The sequence below is a fragment of the Ischnura elegans genome, chromosome 8 (genome assembly GCF_921293095.1).
Source record: "Ischnura elegans chromosome 8, ioIscEleg1.1, whole genome shotgun sequence".
Classification (NCBI taxonomy): domain Eukaryota; kingdom Metazoa; phylum Arthropoda; class Insecta; order Odonata; family Coenagrionidae; genus Ischnura; species Ischnura elegans.
The window spans coordinates 70,705,284-70,719,433 of record NC_060253.1 but is presented as its reverse complement, the minus strand read 5'-3'; the positions used below and the strand labels follow the sequence as shown (position 1 = coordinate 70,719,433).

Genomic DNA, 14,150 nt, shown 5'->3' with positions numbered 1-14,150 from the left:
AAGCACAGGGAAAATTTGTTTCATAAACTCTGAAAAACCCCAAATAACCTTCGCAGTAAGAACACGCGGAGAATTGTACACTCGAGTCTTACGCCGCTATGATAATGCCTAGTTATTCCGTGAAGATTGCGCAATGTTATGTCGAAGACCGCGTCTATTATCCCACATAGAGGAGGAAATGAAAATAAAATATCCGTGCCGTTTTCCTCCTGAGCCTGTCACCTTGTTCGAGGTCACCGCGGTAGAGAGGAAGTCGCCGGGACAGGTCGCGTGATTGGCCGGCGGATGAGGGCAGATCCCCAAGGCGGAAAGTTGTATAAAAAGACAAACGTTGGAGATTAGAATGCGATACATTCGATCGACAGTGCATCGCGGCCGTGTCGATTCAGAATGGGAGCGCCTCCTCACTCCGCACTGCTGCTGTTGGCCGGCTGTCACCTGCTGTGTTTCGGCACTGCCCACGATGCCCACGGCCCCGTGGTGCAGACGCCGATGGGTGCTGTCAGGGGCAGTACGATGCCTTCTAGATCTGGCGATACTATTTATGCGTTCCGAGGGATGAGGTACGCCAAGCCGCCCGTGGGAGAGCTCCGATTTAAGGTGAGTCATGTCAGAGATTATAGGAGATACCGAATTCCCCTGTATCACGATGTGAATCACCTTGTTCCGTTCTGTAGGTTTTTACTTGCATTAATTTATACAAGCCCTGAACTATGATCGCCCGCTGCCTTGGTCGAGAAAAAATCGATGCTTCCTTAGACTATTAATTATTATTTATCGACGCAATCAATCATTCATATGCACACCAAGAACACATTTTTTTAAAATCTTTGTCACTCTGCTTTACTGACTAAAAATAATACATAATACATATACATAATGCGTATGGGTTTCCGGGCGCTCCAGCCGCGTTCGTCGGTACGAAACGATCGCGGCTGGAGCGGCCGGAAACCCATACGCACCATGATCATCGCCGCGGAAACCTATGCAGGAATTTCACATATACATAATGAAAATCCATGCATAACACATATACATTATGAAAATAGACATCGTCGAAAGTAATTCGCGGTTGACAAACATTCAGTACCTTCAAAGAGCATCCATTAAGAAACATATAAGCAGGTATTTATACGTAGAAACGTGTAAAATTGAATTTAAAATTATAATAAACGATTCAACGAGACAATTTTGGCCACAGTTCGAAGACATGGAGTTTTTTAATTCATCAGTGGTGTTAATCTATCCATTTTTCGTGGGGGAGACCCTTTGAGCCGACTTCCTTTCGTTCGCCCCTATGGGGACTACCGCTATCAAATCCAAGCAAGTTGAGCCAAAAGAAAGCGTAAATACAGTGACGAGAGGCGATCGCGCCAGTCAAGATAAGGGTGCTAATAATATTTAGTGGGGCGATTGCGGATCACCAATTTTACCTCTTTCTATCTCTCGCGCGTAGACAGTCTAATATGTTTGCCATTGACTTAACCCATTACAACCCAATTTTGCTTCTAAACAACATCAAAAATGTATAAATTTTCTGCTATATTTAGAAAATATGTAAACTGTGCTTCATCTTGTGGTGTAAATTGTAATGACGAAATATTCAGCTGCCACATACAATATCATTGAGTGAAAATATTTCAAGTTTTCAAAATGAAACATTTTAAAATTTGATTTCCCCCCGAAACAGCTCTGGGTTCGAAAGGGTATTTTATACTCCACAAAGTATTGTAAACATGGCTGAATGCAGCTACATTTCGGGGAGTAAAAAATGTTCTTGCGCATGTCTCATTTAACTAATGCAGACTTACTAGGAATAATATTGAACTAATACTTACAAGGAATATCCGCGAAAGATCCCAATCCGAGCTTGTCCAAATTTGTTAGGACTATAGCGTTTCATGATCCAATTATCAAGAAAGTGGTGGCCTACATGCCAAGTAATCCAAAGTTCCGCACCTGGTATTCATTTTTCCATGGAAACCCTCGCTCACATGTCAGCAGTGAGGCGTCTCCGCATGAAAGACTTGGGACAATGTCGGCGGGCGGGCCGGACGTAGACGATGGACTGAGTTCCCTAGGAATGACACCTATGCTAAAGTCTTCTTCAGATAGTTCACGGTTTTTATTTTACAAAAGTCTCTATGATGGGTCAGTAATTGAACTAGAAAGAGTTTTAGATGCCTTTTGAAGCTGAGTCGTATTGTTTTATTTTTTTATTTTTCCATATTTTTCTGTATTGTCCCTGTTGGACCAGGCTCCTCCTGTCTCACCATTGGCCGATGAGTGAGACCCCTAGTGCCTCTCTGCAAACGGCAGTACCTTTTTGATAAACTAAACTTCATTGCAGCTATAATACTACGAAAATCTCGCATTGAATGACTAAATCGTCGCTTGCTCGACTTCCTGGAATTTCGCCAAGACTATGATAGTAATAACGGCTTAGTAAAATTAAACACACTCTTTATTGATTTCCAACGGTACAAGAGTAGAACTTCCGCAATTGTATCTATGACAATGACACAGTATGTGTCGAATACGTTTGGTTATATAAACTTAAAGTGAAAAATTACTAATTCGTTTTAAACTCCATCACCTTGTACCAAATGTCACATTCGCACCCAAAGTTTTAAATTCGATTACGCAAATTGAGACCGTCTCTCACCGCAACCACTGATTAAAAACACCGCTTGAATGCATGATTTATCTTTTTTACAGCCCCCTGTGCCTGCTAGGGACAGATGGCAAGGTGTCAAGAATGCCACCGAAGATGCTGTCGCTTGCCACCAAGCTGGCAATTTCATAGGAGGACCCACAAACGAAGACTGCCTCTTCATCAACGTCTACACGAAAAGGGTGAGGAAAATTCTACCTTCCTTTCCCAAAGAATTGTTCATCTACTGCATTAATAGATGAGTTGATTCACTATATTTTATTGGAGAAAACCCTGGACTCTTTTGACACATTTTACAACTTTTGTCAGTATAATTCAACCTATAAGAAGCTTGCAGGATACCGCAGAACATGCAAAGGGAAATGGTGACGTACTCCAGGAATAAAAAGGAAAAAAAAGATAAAGGATAATTCACAAACAAATCTACGTAGTAATTTTACACATTTTTTTTATTTCAAGAACCACCGCGCGTTCCGATTCATTCCGAAGAGGAGACTCTTTCTACACGTAGTCTCTGCCTGATGATGCGTGTGTCGAAATTTTTTGTGGCTATTAAAATGAAATGTATCTTAAATGTATATGAACTGTGCAATATTACTACGGGTACCATATTTTTGACAATGGATTTCTACACTCTCAAGAATAATAGAAACTAATTGTTTAGAATTAAAGGTAGCTTACGTGCACCTGCATTAGCACACCTAAAAATCAAGGCTGTAAAAAGGGGTGATTACACAACCATACACAGAACGCTTTAAAGTATAGTGCCTCGAAATCTATCGTCACGTCGAACGCTCGCACGAAACCGGTGAGAACTAATAAAAAATATGATTTAATCGTACAACAACCATTGTATTGCATGTAATAAAAACAATGCAGAAGTAAGGATGCGTGAATGCAGTGGATGGTAAGGTAATTATTATTCTTGGGGTTTAAAATGGATGAGGAAAGGATACTTTACTTCCCCCCCAAAAAACCGTGGTAAAAATTTCAGAACACTGGGTACATGAAGCACAGTTGTGAACTTGCCGACCGATCAAATTTCAATTATTCAATCAGAGTTTTTCTTCCAGATCCCCAACAGAGAAAGCAGACCCCGAACTCCAGTATTATTCTTCATCCACCACGGAGCATGGTTTTCCTCGTCAGGCCAAAGCAACGTCGTCGGACCAAGGTATTTGATGGACGAAGACATTGTGCTGGTGACATTCAACTACAGACTCGGCGCTTTAGGTAAGCAAATTAGTAGGAATAGAACAATTAAGATGAGGTAATCATGAAAAAAAATTAATCCAAGGAGGAAATAAATGTGAATTATTTTGTGAGTAATTTCCATGTGCAATTGCATGACTCAGAAAATAATGACATTAGGAGCCATATCATTTCTCAAATCAAACTCATAAAGCCATTTTAAATTTCATCACAAAAGAGTACACTTTTAGAATTGTCCTGTAACGCACGAAACGAATCTATTTCGCATTTTGACGAGTAGGTATCACGTTCTCTAAAGAAGATATTCCAGTGGAGTCGTGTTTTACCCATAACCCTAACAGTCCATAACATGTATAATTAGCTATTTCCTGAGAATGGAAATGCATACACGATTCATATGCCTCTAAGTGATTCTCGATATTTGAATCGACTATTTGGAAATTGAATGAGTACGTAAAACATATTGAAGTGGCGTACCTCCTTTCCATGAAATAGAAAGTAATCATTCTTTTTAATCTCATTTTTTTAATCTCAAGGCATTGGTAGAAAATAACAAATGCGTAAGGAGTATATTGAAGTTTAAATTAAATTTATCTCTTATCGTTTTAAGAACCAAAAAGTAAAAAAACTTTATTTCAAGTTTGATAAGATATTTATTTATCCAAATCATAACAAATAAACAATATATTCCTGATAGTTAGTACATTAAATCATATTAATCTTCATTTTCAAGGATTTTTAAGCACTGGAGACTCGGTCGTCCCTGGAAACAACGGTCTCAAAGATCAGCTTCTCGCGCTAAAATGGGTCCATGAAAACATAGAAAGCTTCGGAGGTGATCCGAACCAAGTCACTATATACGGCTACAGCGCTGGATCTGCAAGCGTACAATTCCTAATGGCTTCCCCGAGAGCAGCAGGTGAGTCTTACATGATGTAGTAAATTATTTCCCAATAAACCGAAAAAACTTATATCAAATTAGAACTTTCAGTTAAAAAAAATCGCTTAAAAACTCAACCGAATAATTTGCAACAGATTGTATTTCAACAGGTGAGTATTTAAGTTGCTTTTCTTACATGCCCTTGTTTTGTGACCCATAGTCTGTGCTTAAGCATTGTTGAAGCGAAATATATCCGGTGAGAGCTAACCATGACCTAATCCTCAACGATAAATTGCAGCTACCATAGTAATAACGCCTAAAAGTAGCATCGTCCATTTTGGGTCTTTGACCTCTTCTTTTTGACATGAATTAGTTAGGTATTTGGCTAAATCCTCTGCATTTCTCTATTTAATATGTAGAGTTGTTACATATTCTTGCAGTCAAATTATATTTATAGTATTCTTTGTTTCATTTAACCATCATTTTCTCTCTCTTCCTCTCATCAATGTTATCAAAGCCCTTATGAAGACCAATCATACTTCCCAAACTTTTGTTTATAGAAAGAAATTTTTTCATATAAATGGCATATAAACTCCATGACATATAATTCATGTTTCAAAATAAAATTAATATTGAGCTCTTTAAAAGGACATATAATATGGGTAAAATAGGCTCTACAATCTACATTTATAGTTAATAACTTGTTGTAATTGTCAATGCCAACTGAATGCATTTATTAGGATATTATTACTCGTGCAGGAATCAGTTATTGCACTAACTTTTCGTTTCCTATGAATGACAAATAGTTTTTGTAGCATGTTCGTATTCGTAGCACTCTCCTAGTTCCTATTCTGACCGCTTGTTGTTGTTGTACTGAGCGCTTGGCCTGTGTCCGCCAAGCAGGTGCCTGTCTGATAAGGGCTACAATGCTTCATGCCTGGTGTGGAAATACCCCGTGCCACAGACCCCGGTGATGGCTTGCACGGTACCGCGTATATACAGATATAATACTCCCAATACAATGCATTTGTGGAAATAATGATAATAATTTGATTTTACAGGTCTTTTCCATCGCGCTATTTCCAGCAGTGGCTCTGCCCTCTCCGGTTACGCCATTGCAAGGGATCCAATGAAATACGTGAGAAGGCAGGCTGAGATCATGAACTGTCCCCACGATGAAAGAGCCTCGGCGACGCAAATGGTGGAATGCTTGAGGGGAAAGGACGCCGAAGAATTATCCCAGACATACTTCCAGCATGTGGTGAGCACTACAATGGAGTTGACCACGAGAGTAAAATAAAGAAAAAAGACTGAAAAAATATAGATTTTAAATAGTAATTCCTATAGCAAATCAATGCAAGGTTAGAGCAATTGTTTATATCCGGTAAATCGTGGCGCTCCAGTCGCTAGGATACTTACCAAAATACGCATTAACCCGCAAAAGATACGCTATGCGGCCAATGCAATGATTTCTTGCTGAAAATAAAGCTCATATGAACTATATAACAGCTTAATTTTCAGCAATACACCATTAAATTCTCCGCGTATCGTATCTCTTACGGGCTTATACCTATATTGATAAGTATTCTAGCGACTGGAGTGCCACTATTTAGTGAGACCGGCGAGATTCAATGGAGTCACGGATTTTTCTTTCCCAGTACTATCAGGTGCACGGTGTTTAGATTGATAAATTAATGGCTTCATTTGCAGGGACGATACAGTGCATTATTTTTTCCATTGCACTAACCTTGCATTGATTTGCTATAGGAATTACTAACCGTTGGTAAGTTTTGCCTTCGCATGAATATATAATTTGTTAGAATGCGTAATATTCTTATGACCGTGTGGTGTGCATAAGGGTTGTCTGGTATGCTGCATGCTGGAGATTGATCACCCCTGCCAAACTCCCTAGTGGGTCCCCGTGACTCTTTATCAAGGATTTTTGGCAGGGAGTGACTTATCACAAGAATGAAGTACGTAGTAAGCCTGAATGCGCGAGCTCGGGGGACCTTAGCAAAAATTTCACCCTTAAAGCGAATATGTGATGAATGAGAATGAGAGTGTGATTTTTTGTTTATTTTTAAGTTGTTTTATTGGCACGAGCAAGTTAAGAGATACATTCAATTTTTGCTTATATGCTTGCGTTTGCGGTGTAAAATGTTGTGTTATGAAAAAGGAAACGTTAATCTCACAATTTTACGGGGACAATAAACATTTGAATACAACTATAAAAGTGCATGTTGATACATTATTTTTTAAATTTATAATAACTTTTTTATGTATTTTTAAAAGCAAACTAGTATTTTCCACTGATTATCTTTTTTTGATTCTTTACATGAATTCGCAGTTGCAAAATTCAATGGCATTTGTATCTTTTTTTAAACCCGAGTATTTACGTGCCCTAGACCTTTGCGGAGATTTTTTTCTATCGAGCAAATATGCCAGGTTGAGTTGAAGAGAAGCGCGAGTTTTTGCTTTTATTTTTATATCTAATATTATTATGTTTGTATTATTCACCTTCTTCCACTTCTTGCTTTCCTTCTAATCGTACTTCTGTATAATACTGCTATCCTTTCCCCATGTCTTGCATTCTAATGATTGGGGCTTTCGGAAACCTATTTTTCATCTAAAACAGGCATACATTAGGCTACACTTTGTTGGTATAATGCGCACTTTGCGAGTATGGAATAAATAATTATAATACGAGCGCATGAGTGTTAACCCACACCGACAGTGTCAAATTACGAGAGGCAACAAATAGAGTGTCGAGGAGGTAACTTTTATCTATCGATATTCGTGAAAGCTATCATTCGTCCTCCGAAATCAATTCTATAATTGATGCACGCCCAGTGCTGCCATTGAAGGAATATTTGTCACAAATTGGTATCGTTCATCAAGATACTCACAGCTCGTTTTTTTCTGGTCTAAATATTCCAAATCGTAGGTTACATCCGCATTTACGCCTATATATTAAAAGTTCGTAAATTTTCGAGAGACGGCTAATGTTTTTATGCAAAAAAATTCCTAATATTTAGATTTTACGATGGCTAGGGAAACGTATTCCAGAGTGGATATGTTCACAAACCCATTTCACCGAGGGCTTACAAAATATCATAACTGATTTTATCGTGGTCTAAAACCTGCAGTTTCGTCTGATGAGTATACATTTTTCTATTGATGTCACGCTAAAATCCCCTTTGACAACGCTTTCATGAGTTCTGCCGTGAGTATAAATAAACTTCAGCGATAATTAGCGTGATGAGCCTCATTTTGCTAAAATTTAATGTCTAGTTTGAAATCTATTCACCAACTCTACTTCTGATCCGTCGTGAGAATTTTGTGAGCCATTGCTAAGAACATGAAGCTCCATTCACCACAATATTACATCGAAGTTTTTAGCTTCATAGGTAGATTGCCTTCATAAGTAGGATACATATTAAATCCATACCTTATGTGTCATATGCAGCGTACATGTTGCGTAGTGCATGTCCATGGAAGTAAAAATTAATCCTCATGTTTATGATTGTTCACCCGCTGCAAAGCACCTCTGCCGGTGGCTTGCAGGGTAATATGTAGATGTAGATGAATTTTGTAGCGATCTTATCTAAACTCATCCTCTTTTTACGAAAATTGCGATTTATTAGCCAATTTATCCCAATTTCCGGCAAAAAAATCTCACGCAAATAATTTTATATTCATCGTCCAATATAGGAATGGATGAACGACCCGGGGGTTATTTTTGCACCAGTGATTGAATCAGTGGGAAGTTCGGATGAACCTCTTATCACGGAGGAACCGGAGATTCTCTTCCAGACCGGGAATTATGCACAGGTGCCTTGGCTGACTGGGACCACTAACAATGAGATGATGGAGAAGGCAGCAGGTAAGCACTTAAAATGCCCATGGAGCATAGAAATAGACAAAATAGAATCTTTAAGGTCGGGGAATAAGCGCTATGACCCCACTATTCTCCACTTCCGCGACTCCATTAATATCCGCCGGTAAATAGTGGCGCTCCAGTCGCTAGGATACTTACCAATATAAGTATTAACCCGCAAAAGATACAATAGGAATGAAACCCTAGGGCGGGTTCGCGGGGATACCCTCCTGGGGCAGGGACTATAAGCGCGAGCTTTTCTCCTCTGCACCCAGAAGGGGAAGGACGGGAAGGGACAAGGAAGGAGGCGCCGCCGCGATGAGAGCCCGACGACGCCTCCGGGGAGTGGATAGGGAAGGAAGGGTAGGGACGAGGAATCCCGCACCGTCACAAGGCGGCCGGGCCCTACTATTAGCGAAACCAAGCATACGCAATTAATATACTAACGACCTTTGAGGATTATTTTATGAGGAAGAATAATCCAACGATCAAATCGTTAGATAGCCGCAAAAGATACACTATGCAGCGAATGTAATCATTTCTTGCTGAAAATAAAGCTTATATAAACTATATAACAGTTTATTTTTTAGCAATATTAAACTCACCGCGTAGCGTATCTCTTACGGGCTAATACGTATATTGATAAGTACTCTAGCGACTGGAGTGCCATTATTTACAGCGACCGGTGGGAATCAATGGAGTCACGGAAGTGAAGAATTCTGCATAAAATATTTATAACCACACAAAAACCGAATTCACCTGGATTCCGCTGTTTTTTATGAAGCATACCAGTGTCGGCTGTCAAGAAATTAAAAATATATTATTGCATAAAACGTAAAATGCGATCAGTAGGTTCACGCAAAAACTTTACAGAAAAAAGTGGGATTGGGGAAGTATTTCCCCAATCCCACTGAATCCAAATCCCTCTGAATCCAATTGGATTCCTGAATCCCTGATGACGATGGGCGTTGTTCATCGAAACGTTGGAAGAAGATATGGAGGACATGACCCGATGCGAAGCCCGAGAAAAAATTACTGCAATAATTCTGTAATTTAAACTTACCTGGTGAACCCACTGAGCGGAAAAAAAACAAATTGTACACACATAAAAGTTTAGAGGAAAAGTATAAATACATGATAATGAATAAAAATACAAATTGTAAATTAATATCTTTCCTTTCAGCAATTCTACAGAATGAAACTCTCTTCGAAGACTTCGCGGAAAACTTCGAAAGAGTGGCGCCCATTTCTCTCTACTATGAACGGGGGTCTGCGTCATCATTAAGAAAGAGTAGAAGGCTGAAGGATTTCTATTTTCCCAACGGCCGCATCACCAAGGACTCATTTCAACACATAACAGATGTGAGTATTCAAAAATTCAATGCCTCGGCATCATGATCTCAATTAAAAACTTGATGAAACAACGGCGTTTAACAGGTACTACGTGAGTATGCTAAGTGAATACCCCAATGTAGCGTGAAAGAAACAATGAACTATATTTTAAGCATGCTAATCATGATTAGCACCTACCTTTTCAAAGCCTGAAAGCTAAATAAGTAGATAATATGCGAGATCATTGAAATTGGCAATAAAAAGCCTTTTAGTATTTTCTTGAAAAACTATTTTTTTTCTATTACCAAAAAAACGTTTCATCGATCAATCAATGACAATTTTCCAGGCTTCTCTTGAACGGAGGAATGATTACTTATTACGGACGTAATAGTTTATTTAAGAAACTAATATATTAAACCGAAAAAAAATCCGGGAAAGACTGGTGAACACGAACGAAATTGTAACAAAATGGGTGAAACTGCATTTAATGCGACTAATATTTATAAGCAGCCCTTTTTAGTTTTTTCTCCTTTTTCCACAGCTCTATACAGATGGAGTATTTTTGCATGGCGCAGATCGCTCCGTTAAACTCATATCCTCATCAAGTAGATCACCAGTTTACTATTACCAATACACATACCGCGGCAGATTCGGTCATATGCCACTGGAACCAGGAATGGACAAACCAAGAGGTAAGGTAGACATTTACCTCTAAGACGCGGTATGCTTGTATATTTATACACAGTAGTGTTTCAAAAAGGGTTATTTGCAGAAGACGCAGAAGTAAAGACGTTGAGATAGCTCTTGTAAAGACAAAAAGGCCTCCGCCTGATACCTCGAGGAAATTTTCCTTTGAAATTACTCAAAATTTACCAGTTGTAAAAATATAAAATAAAACTAGGTATCTGACAGTTTGGATGCCGAATTAATCACACGTATTGATAAAAAGTATAATAGTGTAGCTGATTAAAAATTTCTCGTGGACAGATACTCATAAGGAAATGATATGTTAAGATGAATTTGGTTAGGAAAAAAGTGCATGAGAATACTCTTTTACAACTAAGGGCATGCAAGAAAAACTATAAATTCATATATTCCCGCTGCCAAACACCATGTAGATTAAGCGAGCTAAGATATCACGAGCATAGCTGGGTTTCAAAAAACTTCCATTTCCTAAATATGCGCTGTTCTATTCCCTACAGACCTTGGATATCAATGTGGCTCATAGTCGGAATAAAAATAATACGTTCAATTATTTTGCAAGAAATGGAAGTAAGCAACATAGGCCTGTAATTATTAGGTTTTTGCTTATCCCCATCTTTAAATTAAGGCGTCATTTTCCGGTTTTCGAATCCTTAGAGATATTTGTATTTTTGAGGACAGTTCAAATGATATCATCAAATAACGCTCTATGTCGGTTGCTGATTTCTTATATAACCGAACTGGATTGAGATCATGCCTGGAGATTTCTTCCGATAAACGGTTCTGGGATGTTTTTTCTAACAACGAAGCACGGTTTGAAATACAAATTGACGGCATTTATTGTGGGTAGAGTCTAGGTAAAATCCTTTTTATATACGTTATGAATTTTGTGAAGACGCTAAGAAAATATTAAGACATTATCTTTATCTCGATTGTTGGTTACTTAATCCTTCGATCGTTCTTAATTGAATTGACTATAGAATCATTGGCATTTATCACTTTCTCCACTCTTTTTTTCAGGGGCTGTGCACCATGACGACTTGATACACGTCTTCTGGGGCTCCGACATTTTTCCATTTTTCGATGACACATATCCAGAAGCTGTCACATCGAAGCGGCTCGTTCGAATGTGGGCCAACTTTGCAAGGACTGGGTACGTTAAAATCCACTTTATTGGTAAACATTTTGAGTCTGTTGTACCAAAATATCTATATAATACCTTGAAACCACATTTAATGGCAGCATCCGATACCATTTTATATACTTTAATTCCTTACCACAAGAAAAGGGGTTGCTCGTCTTAAGTGATTGCTATAATAGTCTCTTGAACGACAGTAGCAGGAACCAACTTGGTATTTTTCTCGGTGGATGCTGGTGATGGTGTCTTTTTGTGTTCATGGTCAGTGAAGTTTCGATATCATGGTTTGTTATGACCTTAAGACGTAAATAGACCATATCTACGAAACGTAATGCCGTCAGTGTCCATTATAGTTTGACCATCATTAGTAGGCACTTGGACATTAAAGCCTACGGTGTAGTTACATAAACTCCATGCTTCTGACCTATAAAATACCGGTGCGCACAGTATTCTATGTCGCAACTCTTAGCCTTATTAGTCAATACCAGTTGGGATAGATAATACTTGAAGTTATTGTAGTTTATCATAATTTATATTGTATTTGTTTCAAGTCATGAAAATACACGTTTAAGTAAAGCAAAACTAGGTTGAAATCTCGCCAGCAGCACCCTTAAGACTACAATCTTCACTTCATCCCCTGCCAAACACCTTTGTTCGTGGCTTGCAGGATAATATGTAGATGTAAAAATTTTCAGTTCCTTTATATAGCCGTAAAAAAGGATCTCGAAATTCGATTAATGACAAGGTTAATGCTGATTGACACAGCAAAAGAGTGAATGAGATATTCTAAACATTATCAGATCATCTATTATAACTTAAGTCGTAAAATTATATTTGCAGCGCAATAGTGCACGTTAAGCGAGACATCTCATTGATTTAAATTGCATCTGCGACGAGGATCAGGCACTGCATCATCGCTCGAAAGCGACTTATGTCATGCGTAGACCCATCTTTTTTGGCATATTCTGACAGGCTCAAACAACTACCGTTAGTGATTCCAAGCATTGGGTACAAGCCGATGTTTAGAGCTGTGCAAATTAATGCTGTTTTTCAACTCCCATGGGGCGATTACAAAGTACCCCGCCCCGTAATGGGGATCAATACGCACACTAAGTTTTAGGTGATTACTTACTGACTAAGTTCATTTATTTTATTTTGTCCCTAAATTATACTTGTTCTTGTATATTGTGAGTCATTGTCACATATAGGTTTCATAAGGATAATCTTTCAGAAAATTATATATACTTTCTTTTGTTTACTCGCCTGCCTTGAATTTAGTTTTTTTTAAGGATGGTAAGCTTAGCTTAAGGATGGTAAGATGATGGTAGCTTCAACGCTGTTTTTTTACCATTGAAGCTCCTCTTTATTTTGTGATTGTTAAAAAAATGGCACATTTTTAAGTTTGGAGTAATAAATTCATTCATTCATTCAAATTATGTTCTAACTTACAGGAATCCCACTCCTGAAACAGGGAGCAGCCATGATGGACTAGTATCAGTCAATTGGTTACCATTCACTCCATCTGGACTTGCGTATTTGGATATCGGCGACGAACTCGTGATGCAGAGAGCCCTTAGGCAAGAAAGAGCCGCCGTTTGGGAAGATATATACCCTCTAAGAAGGGCACCCAACAATCGCCGATCATCTACTAATAGAAAACACTAAATATTAGAGAGAATTAATTAAAGCAATAGTTGCGGCGAGAAAGTATTTTTCTCTAAATGCTAAGCCAAAGTTGATTAGAGCCACGGCATGCAAAAATGAAAGACATTCACCTCATTATAATTGCCAATGCTTTCATGGTTCTTCATTAATTATTACCCCTCATTAACTATTACAATTCTTTGCATCAATATAAGTTAGATACAATAAATTCTGGTTAAGTTATTTTGAAGGCTACATTCATTCACCATCTACATGTAACCTTATAGGCTATCAATATGTTTTTTAATTAAAAAAAAATAAAATGTTATGCCTTTTTTTTTAAGAGTGCTTTTCAAGTAGGTAAAATCGCAATGCCTCAGCTGTGAATTTGCATGCGATTAACAGAATGGTGCAATAATTGCTGATGATTTGAGTACCAAGATAAATCATTCAAGAGAAGGTTAGTGGTCTTTCGACGGCAATTAATGCCAAGAATATTTCAAAATATTTTATTTCATTTTGATATGTGCCTATTTTTTTTCTACCGGGCTAATTTTACTTTGAATTGCTCGCGTCACGTGATACATGCAACAGGTAAACGCTTCTACTGAAGGGCCACGCGCCTTCTGGTATTCCTTACCCTAAGACGGAAAGGCATTTTATTTAAATTTGCTTCCGCCTATAATAACGC

The 14,150-nt window shown here is 38.3% G+C and overlaps 1 protein-coding gene across 1 annotated transcript; it reads left to right on the top strand.

Annotated features, from left to right (window-relative positions):
- The first annotated feature begins 340 nt into the window (after positions 1-340).
- LOC124163534 (juvenile hormone esterase-like) lies at positions 341-13,703 on the top strand. Its single transcript, XM_046540505.1, has 10 exons — positions 341-600; positions 2,719-2,856; positions 3,748-3,907; positions 4,620-4,805; positions 5,828-6,027; positions 8,478-8,649; positions 9,827-10,005; positions 10,517-10,667; positions 11,698-11,830; positions 13,267-13,703. Exons 1-10 carry the CDS (start codon positions 391-393, stop codon positions 13,478-13,480), a joined length of 1,743 nt encoding a protein of 580 aa, XP_046396461.1. The 5' UTR covers positions 341-390; the 3' UTR covers positions 13,481-13,703.
- The last annotated feature ends 447 nt before the right edge of the window (positions 13,704-14,150 follow it).

Coding starts and splice junctions, on each gene's coding strand:
- LOC124163534 (XM_046540505.1), top strand. CDS start 391: ATGGGAGCGCCTCCTCACTCCGCACTGCTGCTGTTGGCCGGCTGTCAC. Junction 6,028..8,477: donor AGACATACTTCCAGCATGTG/GTGAGCACTACA, acceptor CGTCCAATATAG/GAATGGATGAACGACCCGGG. Junction 10,006..10,516: donor CATTTCAACACATAACAGAT/GTGAGTATTCAA, acceptor CTTTTTCCACAG/CTCTATACAGATGGAGTATT.